Raw genomic sequence first — 17,056 nt, 5'->3', positions numbered from 1 at the left:
AAAAAAAAAAAAAAAAAAAAAAACAGGATGGGTAGCCTGCAGTTTCAAAGGCTACCCCGCTGGCCAAGGGAGCTGCCTGGCTGGTCCACTGAGGCCACCAAGGTTCCTGCTGGACACCTCTCCAGGGGATGAAATGTGGCGTGTGGTCATACAGGCAAGCTCTGGTATCACCTGTGTGCAAATCCCAAATGCGTGCCTGGCACAAGCTCTCAGGTTCCCTCAACCTGTTTCCTCATCTGTGAAATGTGGCCAACAATAGGGCTGTCAGAGGGATTTGATGAGCTAATGCTTGTAAAGTGCCTGGCACAGAACCTGATGATACAGTAGGTGCTTAATAAATGCTGCTTTTCATTTATTACACTTCTTTGTTTCACAAAACTTGACAATGGTCAGACACTATGGAGTAACAGAGCTTTCCCCAAGAAGGCAACTCATTTGACATATCCACTGATTCCTCAGGGGAGAAGGCTGCAAAAAGCCAGGCTACGTGCCAAATGCAGTGAGCAGCAGTGTGGAAAAGGAGGGAGAGGGCCGCTTTGGAGCTATAACCTGGCTTCCTGGCTTCTCTTCTTGTTAGCTGTGTGGCCTCGGGCAAATTACTCAACCTCTCTGAACCTCAGTTTTCTTATCTGCAAAATGGGGAGAACAATACCTTCCTTATAGGAGGGCCGCAAGGTCCTCAGGAGCCAATCCACATAAAACCAACCAGACAGTCAGCAGCAGGTTCAAAGCTGCCCAACAGCTGCTTTTGCTTCTGGACCAGATCCTGCTTGTCTAGAGATCAGGCACCTATTCAGTACCCAGTGCCAGCTGTGGGTCAGCTATGCTCAGAGTTCTGCCAGTGACAAGAGGTGATGAAGACAGCCACTGGCTGAGGCCTCTCCGAGAAAGTCCCAAAACATCCCACAGTCCACTGGCTGACACTTGGGCCGGAAGACCCTGGACAAGAACCGGCTGACACGGCATCCAACTCAGGTCAAGCTGCCAGTCAAGGAGCAGAGGTTAGAGTCCCAAGCCTGGGACCCACTGTGGATGACACGTATGCTTTCTCATTGAAGGACCAAAGCTCCGCAGCTGGGGCAGATGACCACAGGCGACCATTAGGGGACACTGTGGAACGTGGCTTATCTCGTGTTAAGTGCATCAAGAAAGGAACCTGGTTTTCAGATAGACCTATGTGCAATGTTCCCTTCAAAGCCCAGTTCCAGGCTCTTGGGCTGGTGGGCAGAGACTGCCATTGAGACTCACCCCCTTCTCAAGGATGCACTGAGATAGGAAAGGGGCTTTGTTCACCCAGACCCCCTGTAAACAGCTGCTGGCATCACAACTAGGCAGGAGGACAGTCAGGACCATGGTATGCCTGGGGCCCCCGCCTATGGCTGGCATGGCAGTCCCATTGGTATTTGAATGAATGTGACAACCAGGTGTGACAACCAGGTCACCATCAGCAAAAACTCTATGCCCCCAGGCAGGGTTTCCAAATTCCTGTTCCTACCGCTCCCTCTGCTGGAGGGCTTTGGCCATCCCCCAACACACACAACTCTCCACTGCCACTGCCTACGAATTCAGTCCACTTCTCAGGAAGGCATTCTCAGCTCGCTCTGGCCACAAACGACTTCTCTGGTTTTCTCTCCTCTCACCTCTCTCCTCCCTACAGCCACACCATTTACTTTTAAATCGGCTCTTACTTCTTTTACCCTGATGTCTCCCAATTCCTACACCATACAAGTCACTCTTCTCAAGCATTCAGTGATGTTAGCATATTCACAAACTCTGTAAATACACCAAAAAGTACAGAATGTTAATAGTTCCAGAACATTTTCATCACCCCCCAGAAACGATAGCCATTAACCTTGAATGTCCTCCCTACTACTCTGATACTCTGCCAAAACCCAACATCCTTCAAGACGGTACCGCTCCGATCCCACTGAAACCTTCCCAGAACACAACCTTTTCCTATTAATACGCTGTCCTATTTTACAGACTTGCCTGATTCCTCCTTTAGGATACAAACTCCTCCAGAGCAACATTTTACTTGGCTTTTGAGGGTGGCTCAGAGTTACATGCAAGAATGCATGAGAGGGACCTGGTTCAAGGGTTCGTTGTAGGTCCTCAAAAAAACAGCAGTGACCCGTCTCAACACCCGTCTCTGACACCATTGGATGAAATGACCCTGGAGGAATCAAAATCCCTGAAATTCAGGCTCCTTCTCAGTGAAATGGGGACAAGGACAGTACCAATTTCATAAGCATTAAATGAGAGAATCCAGGTAAGGCCTCAGCTCAGGGCCTGGCCCTTGCAAGCTCTTAGGGTTAAGAAGTAGCACCCCAAACCGACTGCCTCAATCACTTGGGGGAACTTCTAGAACGTCCGGTGACTGGGCTCAGGACACTGTATTTTTAAAGGGTCCCCAGGTGACCTGTCGCAGCCAGTGTGGCTCAGGTCTGTGGACTGGCTCCAGGTGCCAACGGTACCGCAGAAACCCTCAGCTTTCGGTGTCGCGGAGCCTGGTCAAGCCCCAGGTCTGCCACTTCCTTGGCAAGGTGTCTGAGCCCGTTTCGTCAGCTTTCAAAAGAGGCAATAACGGCGACACCATCAACTAGCTGAGGGCCCGCGCAGGGGCTCCCGGGCCGGACCTGGCCTCCCGCGGCGGCTGTGGCACATGGCGACCGCCTCTGCTGGGCATTTTCCTGCCGGCCAGGCCCGTCCTGCCTTCCGGCCAAGTGGCTCTCCGTGGCCCCGGGGTCGCCAGCGCCCGCCGCGGTCCTCCAGATGCGACGCCCCCGGACCCCGCTTCCCGCCGGGCACTCAGGCGGCGCGCGGCGCCCGCAGCCCGGCCGGAGCTCGCCCCCCCGGCCCCGGCCCCGAAACGGCCTCCCTTTCCCCCCGGGCAGCACCCAACCAGGGCCTCACCATGGTGGCCGCTCCGCCTCGGGGTCGCGGGCTGCGGCTTCCTTGCCCGGCGGCTCCAACCCAAGGGCGGCCGGCGGGTCAGAGTTCAAGGGGGAGAGCGCGTGCGTGACGCCGCGCTAGGCATGCGCACTGTTCCCTCCGAGGGAGGGAGGGAGGGAGGGAGGGAGGGAGGGTGTGTGTGTGTGTGTGTGTGTGTGTGTGTGTGTGTGTGTGTGTGTGTGTGTGTGTGTGTGTGTGTGTGTGTGTGTGTGTGTGTGTGTGTGTGTGTGTGTGTGTGTGTGTGTGTGTGTCGGTGTCGTGATGTAACTAGTGGGCGGGGTCAGAGGCGGAGTCGGCCTCGTGTGTGTGTGTGTGTGTGTGTGTGTGTGTGTGTGTGTCGGTGTCGTGATGTAACTAGTGGGCGGGGTCAGAGGCGGAGTCGGCCTCGGCTCCGGCTCAGAAGACAACCGGGGGCGAGCCGTGGGCGGTCCCAGGACCCAAGGTGGCCCTCACGGTTATCCTGCTGCGCTAGATGGGACAGAATAAATACATCTGTCAAATGCGGGGCAATTTCTTCCCTTCACTTAGCCAAAATATTTGGTTTAAAAGATATGCAATAAATATATATAAGAAAACAGGAAACCTCAAAATGGGTTTCCTTCTAGATTCCTTCTGCCTGGGAAGATCTCACTCTCTCCCCCCTCAAGTTCTTGCTTAATTGTCACCTTCTCGATGAGGCCGACCCCGCCCCCCTACCAACGCTGCAAGCTGCCCCGCATTCTTCTGTGTTTTAGTAACGGCTTTATTAGAAGTGCATACACCAACCAGTTCACTATTTTAAAGTGCACAATTCAGTGCTTTTTAGTGTATTCACAGAGTTGTGCAACCATCACCACTAGAACAGCAGCACGTTTTCATCAACCCCCCCAAAAAACTCCCTACCCATTAGCAATCACTGCCCCTCCCCCTCCCCCAGCTCCTGGTCACCACTAAGCTTTGTTCTTGCCTATAGATTTGTCTGTTCCTTTTTTTTTTTTTTTTAAGATTTTATTTATACAGAGAGATAGAGAGAGCCGGAGAGCACAAGTCAAGAGAGGGAGAAGGAGGCTCCCAGCTGAGCAGGGAGCCCAATGCAGCACCCTTGCATCAGGACCTGAGCTGAAGGCAGACACTCAACCGACTGAGCCACCCAGGAGCCCCTGGATTGGTCTGTTCTGAACAGCTCATGGAAGTGGAATCATACTGCATAACTTTCATGTCTGGCTCTCAGTCCTTATCATCTTCTACCATATTATATAATTCATTTATTTTACGTTCACTGTTTATAACCTGTTCCTTTCCACTAGAATGTGGATTCTTTTTTTTTTTTTTCAAGATTTTATTTATTTGAGAGAGAGAGAACACAAGCAAGAGGAGTGGGAGAGGGAGAAGCAGGTTTCCCATGAGCAGGGAACACGATGCGGGGCTCGATCCCGCGACCTGGGGATTATGACCTGAGCTGAAGGCAGACGCTTATAATGACTGAGCCACCCAGGCGCCCCTAGAATGTGGATTCCTGATGGGCAGGACTTTTCTCCACTCTTGGAGAGGTGGCTGGCACAGGGAAGGTACTCAACACATGACTGTTGAATGAATGTAAATCGGGCTGCCTTGGACTACGTTTTGGACCACTGACCTTTCCTCCAACTCTCCAAATTCTTTCTTCCCGCAGTGCGGTGACCACTCTTCCTTTTGTCTGAAATGTTCTTCTTGTGGCTCTGTGGCCTTCAGGTTTCAGCTCTCAGCTTAAAGGTCGCCCCTCAGACTCTGAACACCCTGCTCTCCCTGCATCTCAGGGGCTCCCTTTCATATAATTTGTCCTTTTTTTTAAATTAAGTAATCTTTATGCCCAACATGGGGCATGTTGAACTCACTACCCTGAGATCAAGAGTTGCATGCTCTACCAACTGAACCAGGCAGGTGCCCCTATTTTGTCTTTACAGCTCTCTTCACGGTTTGCTTACTTGTACACGGTCTGACTCCTCTGCACAGGAAGACTATAACAAGTGCCTTGAGGGGCCTTGTCTCTCCTGTTCATTATTGTGTCTACCATCCAGAGCACTATCTATGTGCTGGATGAACGAACGAAATCGTAGCACCTGGAAAGGCTCAAGAGCAGAGTAAGACCTGTGACAAGGGGGAACCCAGAGACAAACTGCCCTCACCCACCCTCCTGTCCCCTTCCCCTTCCAGACAGCCAAAAGACCACAGCAGCACAAGAGGTGGCCAGCTTAGAAAAGTTTAATTGCTGAAAACATCCAGGGTATATTCAGGCCATTCCCTGAGGGGTTCACACCCCCCTTAATTGGGCCATCAGCTCTGTAATGCCCCCTTCTCCCGGTTTCAAACCTGAGGAGGAGGGCAACTGGTCCCTGACCCCTGAGACTGGTGCTGCTCCAAATGGCCTGGCAGGGGGCCAGCCCCCAAGGCTCTTGACTACGAGTGGGGCAGCAGGCAAGATGGGACAGCGTGTAACAACTGGAGGTGCAGGGCGAAGCCAGTCCAGGTGGGGACCAGCCCAGGGACGTGCTACTGACCCCCACCCCACCCCACTGCCATGCCCCTGGCTCCAGATGCGAGCAGGCAGCTGCAGCGAAGCAGCTAGTCCCACAGAAAACAGAAGGGCAGATAATCCACCAGAGTTGCAGCAGGGCCCAGAGGCCACAGAAGTGCCCAAGGCCCAAAGGAAGCCAGGGCTTTTGGGACAAGGTGTGGCAGGGCCAGGAGGCATCTTCCAGTTTGAGGGTGAGATGTGAGGTGTGCAGGGGGCACCACACCAGCTGGTTCCAGGAGGCGGCAGCGGCCTGTGAGGCTAGAGGTAGCGGTGGGCAGGCTAGTCCTGGGGAGATAAACCGAGGGGGTGGGTGAGAGGTCTGGGGAAGGGGGGGTGAAGTGGGCTGCAGGGGGAGGGAGGGACGGAGGGGATGCCAGGACGCTCTTATCTACTTACCCACTCGTCCTCGTCCACACCTTCAAAGGAGTCCTGGGGGAGTGGGTCTTCCCGGTTCCCTAGCTTGGCCACCATGGCATTTAGCAGCTAGGAGAGCGGACAAGAGAAGAGGTGGGAAGGTAATAGGACAGGACTTCCAACCCCAGGAACACAGGACCTCACAGTTTGAACCCCATCACAGTTGTGAAAACAGCCATTTTCATCAGAGTGCTGCTAAAGTGGATGGTTTTCACAGGAAAAGCCACCTCAGCAGAGATCAGGGAGCCAGAGGCAGATGGACACGCAGCACTGTAGTCGCAGGGCAGCTGTCTCTGCACACTGCCTCAGACACTCAAATGTGCGCCAGGGTCCCGAATGCAGTTAGGTCCCAAAGCCTTGGCTCTGTTTGGGTTGGCCCAGGCCGGATGGGGGCCTCTTTCTGCCCTTCCCTCTTCCTGAGTCCTGTGCCCCGTGGGTCAGCGTAGGGCTCTAGAAGGTCTCCCCATAAAGCTGCCCAACTAAGAGAGGGGTAACACTGGCTCCTGCCCCAGCCTGGGTTGGACTAGAGAACTGGAAGGCAATCACCTGGGGCAGCCAGGACACCGTGCGTGCCACACTGGCCAACCATCTCCTGTGCCTACCTCTTCCTTCTTTTGCTGGTCTGACTTCTCTTCCAGGTAGAGTGCTGAGGGTGGGACCCGTCGGGCAGGGGCTTCACGGGGGGCCTGACTCACTGGGGTGGGAAAGGGACAGGCACTGGACATCAGAGAATCCCCCCACCCCAGTGAGGACTCCTTGCCCAACCCTTTGGCACCATCCCCTAAGGAATCTTGTGGCAGAGACCCCGGCAGGGGGGGGGGGGCAACAAGAGCTACTCCACCCTCTGTTCACAAGGCCTATTGTGGGCACCCGGCAGTGTGCGTGCATGCGCTGTGTGTGTGCATGTGCGTTCATGTCAGGGGTGGGAAATGTGGTGGAAACACAGACCCTGGGCCCTGCCCTCAAAAGGCTCAGAGTCTGAGCCTGGAAATGCAAATCCTCTTGGAGTGCCAGAGGTTTCTGTATGCCACCAGGGACAGGGGGATCTTGGACTTAGCCATTTGCCCCTTCCTCCAATCCCTACCCACTCCCCTGCTTCCTACTCACCACCCCCCAGTTCCTCATCCTACCTGGGGTCATGCCGGGGGGCTGCAGGCTGATAAGCCGGGGCTGCCCATTAGCACCTCCCAGCCAGGCACTGGCACTGAGCACCGGCTCCCAGCTCACAGCTGTGTCTGGGAAAACATCATCCTGGAAGAACTCTTTCTGTAGGGAAGAAGGAAGGAGCTACCCTGAGGCACCTACCAGAGACCCAGGGCACACCAGCATCCCTTGGGAAGGGGGTAAGACCCAGGACCCCTGTCTGGGGTTTCTGCCAGTTTCAGAATCTCAGCAGAGTAAGGGGTACAGGTGCCCCAAAGAGCAGTGAAATAGGACAGTTTGGTGACAGGGCCAGTCAGGCCCCAAAGCCCCTGACAGAGGCTGGGAAGGGGGACTAGGTGTTGGGATGCTGGGCCCCCAACCTCACCCTGACTCGGGGTAGCCGGAAGGCGACAGGCTCCAGGGAGGTCTGGCGAAGCCGCAGGCATCGGGCAAACTCTACTTCCCGCACGTCACACTCTGTCTTGGGCAGGAGGATGAAGCCCTGGGAGAGCAGAGGAGTCTGAGCTGGCACCTGGGCCCTCACGGAGCGCCAGAACCACGGCCTGTCTCCAAACTGTGGTGTGCTGGCGGGTGCTTAACCACGAGCTCTCTGAAGGAAAGATGCCCTGATCCGTAGCCCTGATCAGCCACTTTCTATGGCGATTTCATGCTACCAACATGACTTGTTCAATGCAGAGCTGGGAGGACATCTGGTAGCACCTCTGGATACTTCCACTGATGGATCCCACAGGTAAAATAAGCAAGCTCGACAGCATAAGTAACAGTAAAATCAGCTAAAATAATTAGGAAGTGATACACTGGATGTTTACTGCCCTGGTTTTTAATATAATTTATTTGTAGGTGCATATAACTCAAGATTTTATGGTTTAATTTTTAATAACGGTGGAGTTTAACAACCAGCTCCTGAGAGCTGCCAGGCACACCCTGGCCCAGTGACCTGCTGACCCCACAGGCCCCTGCACTTCCCCGTCTGGCCAGGAGAGGGCGGGGGAGCCCCGTGTCCCACAGTAAAGGAACACCAGGGAGAGCCCCCAGGCTCACCTTGTGGGGGTCGGGAGATGTGAAGCTATTGCACTCCAGGAAGAAAGGAGCCTCGGGGAGCAGCTCGTACAGGAACACGCGGGTGTCACCCTGGGTGGGGGGGTGGTGAGAGTGAGGCGGCCAGCTAAAGCTGCCTTCTTGCCCACCTCTCACCTGCCCACCACCTCCACCTGCAGGCCCAGCCCACCTTGCCGGTGAGTAGCACCAGGCTGGTGTCTGGGTCATAGCTGGGAAGCAGGGTCGAGGGAGCCACATCCAGTCCCAGTACTGCCAAAGGGCCGCCGGCCAGTGCCTCAGTGGGGTACAGGAGTAGCTGGCGCTCACTTCGGCTGCAAGGGAGATAGGGGAGCAGAAGCAGACCCTTAGAGCTGCAGGGGCCTGAGTCAGGGCAAGGACTCCAGCAAGCATCCTATCTTGTCAGGCTGGGGGTCCTGAGGGCTTCGGAGCCTGAAGAGTGCCTCTATCCACTCTCTTTCCTGATCCAGCTCTCAGAACTACCGGCCTGGAATCATGCCACAGCCTCATCCCCGACTACCACTCACTCTGCCGCCCCCGACCCTCCTCAGCACAGTCCTAACACCAGCACTGGCCTCGTGGCCACTGTGACCTGTAGTCCGGACTTATCTCCCCACACACTGCTTCTCATCCTCTGCTCCAGCCAGGCTCATCAGCTTCCTGGCCTTTCCATCCAGACTTGAATGCCCTCTCCTCTGGGTTTCTGGTTACTAGCTCCTTTGTGGCTCAGTTCAGATGACATCTCCTTTAGGAAGCCCTCCCTGATCCCTCCTCCTAAGTCCCAAATACCCATCCCTTGGACCTCTCCAGTAGGCTTGGCTGTTTCATGCTCTTTACCTGGTCCCCACCAGATATGGGCTCCAGGCAGCAGGGTGTGGCTCTCATCCCTCTGGGTTCCCAGTTGACTCATTCTTCCTCCTCACCTCCCTCCCTCCCATCCATCTATCAACCTACCACCAACCAACCATCCAGCCACCCATGCATCCATGCATGCATCCACCCACCCATCCATCCATCCATCCATCCATCCATCCATCCATCCATCCATCCATCCATCCAATTAGTGGGTAGCAGGGATGGCTTCTGATACCTAACAGCTGTATGTCTGGGAAAGGAGGACACAATTAGCTGCTTAAGTATGGAGATGGGGATGGTGGTCCCTGAGTCCTTACCTGTCAAAACCAGACACCAGCAAACAGTGACCATCACACACCCAGACAACGCGGGCTCCACGGGCCCCCTCAGGCCCTGGGCCTTCCTGTTAGGATACAGCACGTGAGGCCCAACAGCCATTCCTCGGGTGGGTCTGGAGGCCGCCCCCAGTGCATCCTGCTCACCTGCACGGGCTCAGGGCCACCCCGGGGCTCATAGACCCGCAAGTACCCGTCCTTGCAGACAGTGGCCAGATGCTGTCCGTCGGGACTCCAAGCCAGGCTAAATATCTGCGGGTGCAGATAGACATGAGAGGCAGCCTCTAGGCCTGCGGCTGGGTCCCTGCCCCCACAGATGTCCTACCTGATCCCGGTGGCCCTGCAGCCTCAGCTGCTCGGCTCCGGCCTGAAGGTCCCAGATCCGAATGGTAAGGTCATAGGAAGAGGAGGCCAGCACGTCGGCCGCCAGTGGGTGGAAGCGTAGAGAGTAGATCTTCTCTGTGTGGCCTTGGGGTGAGACATGGGGTAAAGCTGAGCCTCTCAGGAGTCACCACCTGTCTCCCAGCCCCCACCTTGGGCCCAACTGACCTGTGAGCACGGCCTCAGGTGTCGTGAGCATCTCCTGCAGGCCCTCTGGGGGCACCCGCCACAGTCGGATCCTGGCATCCTCCCCACCTGTGAAGTGCAGGCTCATCACTGCTGTCCCCAAGACCTCCGGGCTCCCCCTACCCTCATTCAGACCCCTGGACCCTCCCTTGAACCAAGTGCCCAGCTTCTTACCTACAGCGAGACGGTGGGGATCAAAGGGGTCCCAAGCCAGATCCATCACAGCTGCCCCATTCTGCAGTGTGGGCAGTGCTGTGTCGGGCAGGCGGCCAGGCTTCTGCAGCTGTGGGAGGCATCACCCCGCAGAGGCTCATGAGTAATAGGCAGGAGAGCTCAGTCCCCAGGGGCTGCAGGGCAAGCAGTGTGCCCCACCCACAGCAGCCAATGCCCCACTGCTGGGTGGCTGGTGGCCCAAGCTCTCTGCCTCAGGCAGCTTGTGCTCTGAACCCAAAGTGCCAACTGTGAGGTCCCAGAAAGTAAGGGGGGCAGAGTGGAGTGGTGGAAAGAGCTCAGGCTTGGGGGCCAGGCAGCCTGGGTTTGAATCCCAGCTCCACCACTTACACAGCTGTGTGACCCGACAAGTCACTAAACCTCTCTGTGCCTCACTGCTCTCTTCCATCTGTAAAACGGGGATAAGAGTGGTGGCCCTGCGGGACAGCGGAAGGGATTAAAGGGGATGCCAGGCACATGCCTGGCACATGGTCTGTGCTCAGAGAGTGTGAGCTGGTGTGGGTACCCAATGCCCTTAGCTTCCTGCAGGGCCCTGGGGGGCACTGTGTGGGTGGGGTTCCTCACCTCAAGCACAGCCACCTGCCCACCACTGCTGAGCAAGGGCACAGCAACACGTAGCCGGTTGGCACAGAATCCGTCACTCTCTCCAGGTGTGGTGAGGTTGAGCCCCTTGAGGTTGGTGATGTGGCTGTCTCGGTGCAGGACAGTACCCTGAGCATGGCGGAACTTGGAACTGGGGCCTGGCAGGTGGCAGGAACAAGAGCCACATGAGGACACCCTGCCTGCCTGCCCTGAGTCCGGGCTGCCTGCTCCCTTCACGGCAGGGCGCATGGCCCGTGCCCCGGCCTCTGCCAATATAACTCACCCAGAACTATGCCTGAGAATGGGACTTGCAAGCCCAGGTCTCCAGGGAACATCCAAGCTGCCCTCTTACTTGAGATTCACCTCATCTCACAAGGACTGGTAACCCCACCGGGAGGGGAGGTGAACGTAGACAGGGTTAGTTCCTGCCCTGACACACTTACCTAGCAGGCTCTGTAGGGACCTCTGGCTGGGGCTGGTGCCAATGCCACTGGTGCTAGAGAGCGAGGGCCCCAGGCTGGAGGGTGTGGAGGGCGAGGTCAGCGAGCTGAGAGGGGAGGAGAAGCCCTCCTGGGGGAGAAGCACCCTGGGTCAGCCAGCAAGACCCCGGGTGTGTTGGCCAAAGAGAGAGGGGGCTCTGGGGTCATCACTCTGGGTCCCTCCTCCCGGGCTGTGGGACACCGTGGGGGCAAGACGCCCCACTGTGGGGTGTTGGGTGGGAACACAAACACCAATGCTAGAAGGGCTGGAGGTGACACAGGGCGAGCTCAGCTTCAGAATGTGGGAAGAGGGTGGCAGCTGCCAGCTCCTAGCTTTGTAGGAGGACAGGCCCAGTTCGGCTAAGATCTGCCAGGATTTCAAGAGAAGCCAGATCTAGATTTTTCTGTGAAAGTCTTGCTTTTCATGTGTTTGCTCAATTTAGAGAACAGTGCGAAGTTCTTTATTTATGCTTCCCGTGTTCCTCTCTGTTGCGCTTGACAGCTAAAAAAGGCTCAAAGACCATCAGGCGGGCAAACGCACTTGCCAGCTTTGACTCAGGGCACCCACTGCGGCCGCATGATGGGGGGACGGGCGGATGGCCCAGGCACTCACGCTGGGGTCCGCATCACCCACAGGTGTCTCTGCAGGCGGGGTTGCTGCAGGTGGGGCTGCATCGGGGGAGGGCTCCGCGGGGGGCACCAGGCAGGAAGTGAAGCTGGGGTAGGGCCGGTGAGCTGGGTGGAGGCTAACCTTCCGCACCTGTGGGAAGAGGCTGGCGTTTGAGGCAGGGAGGATAGGTGTTTGAGGCTGCGTTAGCAGACAGCTGGACTTCGGGGCCATGCAGGGGGCAGATGGAGTTTGGGAGTGGCCAGCCAGGCCATGGCCCCTACCTGCTGGTTGCTCCCAGCCCACCACGCATGGGGGTCGGAGGCGGGCACGCAGCCTGCGGTGTCTGGGAACAGGTCCTCGTGGAACTCCACAGCCTGGTGGCACACAGGTACGTGGCCAGGGAGGTCCAGGCCCCCCAGGCCCTCCTAGTCCCTCACCCAGGGCCCCCCTCACCTTGCGAGGCACATGGTAGCTGACAGGTACGATGGCCGTGTCGCTCAACTGCAGGACTCGGAGCACCTCGCAGCCCATGACGGCCAGCGCCCGCCGGGGCACGAGAGCCGCGCCCCGGAGCACGTTCTCCAGGATGCACTGGGTCACTGAGGGACACCACGGGAAGACGGTCAGAGAGGGTGGGAGAGAGGAGGGGGAGGACGGAGGAGAACAGGGCTTACCTGGGCTCAGTGCTGGCTGCTGTGGGGCCACGTCATAGCAATACAACTGACTCTCGCCCTGAAACAAGCCCAGCCTGAGTGCCACTCTCGGCCACACCTCCAGGCACTGCACCAGCTCCTGCCCCTGGCGCCCCCACCAGCTCCCGCCCCCCGGCACCCCCACCAGCTCCTGCCCCCAGCTCTGGGCTGTGTCCTTGGTGGGCTTCAGTGTGCACGCAGTAAGAACAGGGCACAGTCAGGATTTACAGAGCGCCTGCCGTGGGCTAACCCTGCTTGATTGTCAGCCTTGTCCAAAAAGCTGACATTCTTAGGAGTTATAGTCATGCCGAGCTGACAGCCATTCAGCCTGGCAGGGGTGCAGCCTGGTTCGCACCGCTTCGGCTTCTTTCTGGGGGTGGACAGCATCCTGCTGTCCCCAGTCTCCCAGCTGGCTGGCTAGGTCAAAGGTTGGGATGGACCTGGCATGTGAGGGCACTATCCCGGGGGAGTTGACGTGGACCGGCACTCCAGCGTCTTGCTCACCTTTCCTGCCAGGATCAGGAGCCCAGAGTCAGAATCCAGCAGGGGCAGCACAGACCTGAGGGAGAGAGAGCTAGTTGGTGAGATGTGACCAGCCACTGTGCCTTAGGGACAGCTGGAGAGCTGTCAGCCTCATGACTCCAAGCACCATGCTGGCCAGGAGCGATGCGGCCCCTCTAGCTGTGTCCAGCCTGGCCCCTGGGACCCTCCACCTTCTCTCTCCCTGTGCTACCAACACGCCAACGCCGAGCACATCCCCATGTCCCAGACTTTCTTGCTCTGGGTCCTTCACCTGCCCACCTGCTTCAGTCCAGGACCTGTATGGGCCCTGGGCATAGGGGAGCTGGCCCCTCTTTCTACACCTGTCTCGAGCTCCATCCCAGGTTCACCAGCTCCAGAAAGACCCCACATACACTCTGTCACTGGTCCACCTTGGCCAACCTAGGCATCAGACAAGAGTTACCAGGGAAGATGAGTGGGCGTGCTGGAACCAGAGACTCCCTCCATCCCTGCCCAGTGCAGCTGGCCTAGATGCTCCAGGTCTGCACTAAGGTTTGGGGAACCCCTCCTCAGTTACCCCAGGCTCCTGATGACATCTTAGAAACTCAGAACCCCCTCAGCATGACGTTAAGCCTATGCCAGGGGCTGGGAGCAGGGCCTCCTTCACCACCGTGCTTCCCTACCCTCCCCATTCTCTGCCCCCACTCTGCTCCGGAGGTGGGGCTTTGGGTGGGGGGCAGTGGTTGGGAACATAGAGGGCAGACCACCCCCGTTGCTCTATGCCAGTCTCCTCTGGGCCGATGGCCTGTCACTGTCCAGGAGAACTCTGGCAGGTGCTTTCATCTGTTTGTTTCTTCTCCTGGTCTTGGTTTCACGTCCCTAGGAACCCAAGGGCCTCGACCCTCACCCCAATTCTGACACTCACCCTCAAACAGAGCCCCTTCCTCATTGTGGTCCCAACGGTCAGAGGTCACCCAGCTGCAGGAGCTGCATCTATCCCTCACCCAGGCAACAGAGGCCCCAGCCCCCGCTTCCCCTGCTTGTCCATTCCTCCTGGCCAGCTGCCCAAAGCCCGCTTGCCCACCTCCCCTCCCCACCCTCCTAGGAGCCACAGAGTGGGCTGGGGAGCTGGGTGGGGCCCTGGGTGTCTCTGCAGCTTCCTGGAGTACTCTGGGCCGGTCACCTGTGAGTAACAAGGCTCTAATTACCTTGGGCCAGCAGGGTAAGCTGGGCTCAGAACTGCCCTTCTTGACCTGGTCTGACCAGTGCCTTCTGTGAGGGAGCAGACGGGCAGGGGGACAAGGTGGGCGTGTGATCTGGGGTGCCCCCCACACTGATGCTGGCTTCACTGGGGCCAGAAGCAGGTCCCTTCAGAGGTTCTAAAAGGGCTTTCATTCACTCACTCATTCATTCCCTACCATTTCCTCCTCTGCTGAGCTGATCGGTGCCCAGCCCTTGGCCCAGCCTGCCGTTGTGACTGGAAGTGAGTGCAACACGCCCCACCCCTGTCCTCTGGTTGCTCACGGCTTGGCCTGAGAGGCAGACACAGTCCCCCCCCACCCCAAAGATGTGAAGGTAAAGTTCTTGGGGACACAGGGCAGGGGGCAGGGGGACCTGACTTTGGCTGGCCGCAGGGGAGGGGTGTGTTCCCTATGCCCCAAGGGTTCAGGAAGAATCAACCAAGTGGGGAGTTCCAGGCAGGAACAGCTGTGTGTGCAAAGGCTCTGTGGTGTGGCAGGCAGGTACATGGGCTGTCTTGGGACAGGGTGAAGGATGATGTGGCTGGTGGCCTGGCAGTGATGGTGAGGGGCTGAGCCTCAGGAGGGGGAGGGTAGAGGCTAGACAGAATGGGGCCTGCTACCTAAGAAGGGGAATTCTGCCTCCCTCCACCAGACACGCAACAAGAAGCTGATGATACATCTTAAGTGAAGGGGGACAGGATCAGACGTGTGCCGAGCAAAGATCGCCATGTGGAGATGGAAGGAGAGTGAGGAAACAAGAGCTGATGAGCTCAGGGCAGCGTCTGAGAGCAAGTGGAGTGAGTCCTGAGGCCCCACTGTCACCTTGGCAAGAAATGGGGAACGGGCCTGTGGGTGGCACTGACAGCTCATCCGTGCTCTAAACCAACCTCCTCAAGACGCCGCACCTGGCCTCCCTGCACTCCCACCCCATCAGCCCCAACTGGCCAGCCCACTGACTCAGGCGCTGGGGGGCGCGGGGGCAGGAAGTCATGGAGGGCAGGGCTGGCTCCTCCAACAGGTCAGGCCAGTCTTCCTCGCCTCGGGCAGAGCCATCCACGGCACAGGCCAGGAAATGGGATCATGGCACCCAGCCCCCAGGGTTGACCAACAGCTGGCACGGGCCTGACCCTGGACTTGTAAAGAGAGACAAGCCAGGTCTGGGTCTGGAATGCAGAACATAGTTCCAGCCTGGCAGAGGACCAGAGGTGGTAAGAGCTGCCACAGGCACCTCTCCCACTGCCATGGGATGGGACAGGGCTGGCATCTGGCCTGATGCTGGAAGAGACTCTGACCCAGGCCCAGGGGTCTGCTCCAGACCTAGTCATAGAAAGTCTAGAGCCCAAATTGGGCCCCCACCTCCAAGCCCTTGTCACAGAAGACGCAGGACAATGGTGGTACCAGGTCACATGAGGGAGGCATTAGCGCCTGATAATCCCATCAGCTTTCCCCAATATTCCCGCATTTAGCACAGGAAGTACTGCCGGTCAGGAAAAGCAGCTTTAAGAGTTCTCTGGTTCTCCTTGCCAGCCCATCTCTCTCCCCTTCAGACCCATCAACCTACACATCCTGGTACTGCTACTGGTCCAAAGCACTCCAAATCCCTTGGATCTGTCCCTGCCACCCAGACTGGGCAGCTGCTGCCCCCCCCCCCCGGCCCAAGACTTGCCCCACACTCCCTAGCTGCCTTAGAATCAGGTTCTAAGGGGGGGAGGTACCTTGATCCCATATGAGAGGAGAATGGAAAAACTGGGGAAGGGGTCCCCTGGAAGCTGCCTTTACACCTCTGGGGGGAGTAGGAGCATAGCACGTGTGAGTCCAGGCTCAGGACTGGGGTACAGGAGAGACTCTTTAGATGGGTAGGATCTCTCCATCAGCAAGAATTGGACACAGAGGCAAGATGTTTTGGGGCCTGTCAAAAAGTCCTGTTCCTTGGGGAAAGTCAGGCTAGAGGCCCTTGGAGCACCCCCCCGGCGGGGCATCTGTGGACCCTCCTGAGAGCTTTAGGGGACACAGGGCCATCTGACTAAAGCCACACAGTACTGACTGCAAAGTCAAATGTTTCCGGAATGTGAGTGAGTGAAGCAGCCTGGTGAGAGACACCTGGGAGTGGTGGGGACTGCGGCAGCCAGTAAGCCTGGGCCTCCATCAGAGGGGGCAGCTACTACTCAGCCCTTGCCTGGAGTTCCTATTCAAGGCAAGCTGGGAAGTCCCATTTTAATGTAAAACCACCGGATTTTTCAATGTTGGCAATGCCTTCAAAGTTTTAAAAAGTCCCAGATAGGCCACATGAAACACAGCCAAGAGCCAGGACTGGTCCAGGAGTAGAGGTTCACAAGCCAGGCCCCACATCTACATATACCAAGAAAAGTGTGTTGTGTGGGCCGGTATGGAGGAGATGGCAGGTATCCCAAGGCCTCTGGAAGCTGGGAGCTGAGCTGGTCCCCAAAGGCTCTGAGGCATGACTCTGACCACAAACACGGAGCAGGAGAGAATATTTTCCTGGAATATTCCACGGAAGGGGATTTTTCTGGACTAGTCTAGCCCCTGGCACCGCCCTCCCCCACCCCCCAAGGGCCACCATCAGCTGCACCCAGGCCCCACCCACTGACGGTGAGGTCCAACGTCCCACCCCGTCCCACCCCGTCCCACCCCATCCCACCCCATCCCACCGCTCCAGCACAGAGGGCCTTGGGCAGACTCACTTCCCCTTCCTGTGTCTCAGTCCCTTCATCTAAAATGTGGAGAAGGTGGCCCAGGGATACTCACCTCCCTGAAAGCCCTCATGGCGAAAAGGAACCCAGAACTCAGATTCGGCATTAGAGACTGTACTTAGGAGGCTCTCGG

The 17,056-nt window shown here is 57.4% G+C and overlaps 2 protein-coding genes across 5 annotated transcripts in view; both read right to left on the bottom strand.

Moving 5' to 3' along the window:
- The window catches only part of PAM16 (presequence translocase associated motor 16), a 7,729-nt gene extending 4,609 nt beyond the window's left edge, over positions 1-3,120 (bottom strand). For both annotated transcript variants that reach the window (XM_040635405.1, XM_040635404.1), the window contains exon 1: positions 2,914-3,120. Coding sequence is in view for 1 of the 2 variants with exons in the window: in XM_040635404.1 (XP_040491338.1) it covers positions 2,914-2,916 (3 nt within the window). In the remaining variant the exon portion in view is untranslated. The remainder of the gene's footprint in view (positions 1-2,913) is intronic.
- Positions 3,121-5,156: 2,036 nt separating this feature from the next.
- Positions 5,157-17,056, bottom strand: part of LOC103668812 (coronin-7) — a 56,671-nt gene continuing 44,771 nt past the window's right edge. For 2 of the 3 annotated variants that reach the window (XM_040635399.1, XM_040635397.1), the window contains 19 exons: positions 12,975-13,029; positions 12,453-12,510; positions 12,232-12,377; positions 12,060-12,152; positions 11,782-11,928; positions 11,133-11,259; positions 10,672-10,847; positions 10,051-10,159; positions 9,859-9,945; positions 9,635-9,777; positions 9,457-9,561; positions 9,292-9,377; positions 8,292-8,433; positions 8,105-8,194; positions 7,428-7,544; positions 7,030-7,165; positions 6,502-6,593; positions 5,882-5,968; positions 5,157-5,770 (listed from right to left, as the gene is read on the bottom strand). In XM_040635399.1, coding sequence (XP_040491333.1) covers positions 5,765-5,770; positions 5,882-5,968; positions 6,502-6,593; positions 7,030-7,165; positions 7,428-7,544; positions 8,105-8,194; positions 8,292-8,433; positions 9,292-9,377; positions 9,457-9,561; positions 9,635-9,777; positions 9,859-9,945; positions 10,051-10,159; positions 10,672-10,847; positions 11,133-11,259; positions 11,782-11,928; positions 12,060-12,152; positions 12,232-12,377; positions 12,453-12,510; positions 12,975-13,029 — 2,002 coding nt within the window. In that variant the 3' untranslated portion in view covers positions 5,157-5,764. The remainder of the gene's footprint in view (positions 5,771-5,881; positions 5,969-6,501; positions 6,594-7,029; positions 7,166-7,427; positions 7,545-8,104; positions 8,195-8,291; positions 8,434-9,291; positions 9,378-9,456; positions 9,562-9,634; positions 9,778-9,858; positions 9,946-10,050; positions 10,160-10,671; positions 10,848-11,132; positions 11,260-11,781; positions 11,929-12,059; positions 12,153-12,231; positions 12,378-12,452; positions 12,511-12,974; positions 13,030-17,056) is intronic. The other variant, XM_040635398.1, reaches the window with a different exon arrangement.

This window comes from Ursus maritimus, unplaced genomic scaffold, assembly GCF_017311325.1.
Source record: "Ursus maritimus isolate PB19 unplaced genomic scaffold, ASM1731132v1 scaffold_2, whole genome shotgun sequence".
Lineage (NCBI taxonomy): Eukaryota > Metazoa > Chordata > Mammalia > Carnivora > Ursidae > Ursus > Ursus maritimus.
Note: the sequence above shows the minus strand (reverse complement) of the source record. Positions and strands in the feature narration are given on the sequence as shown.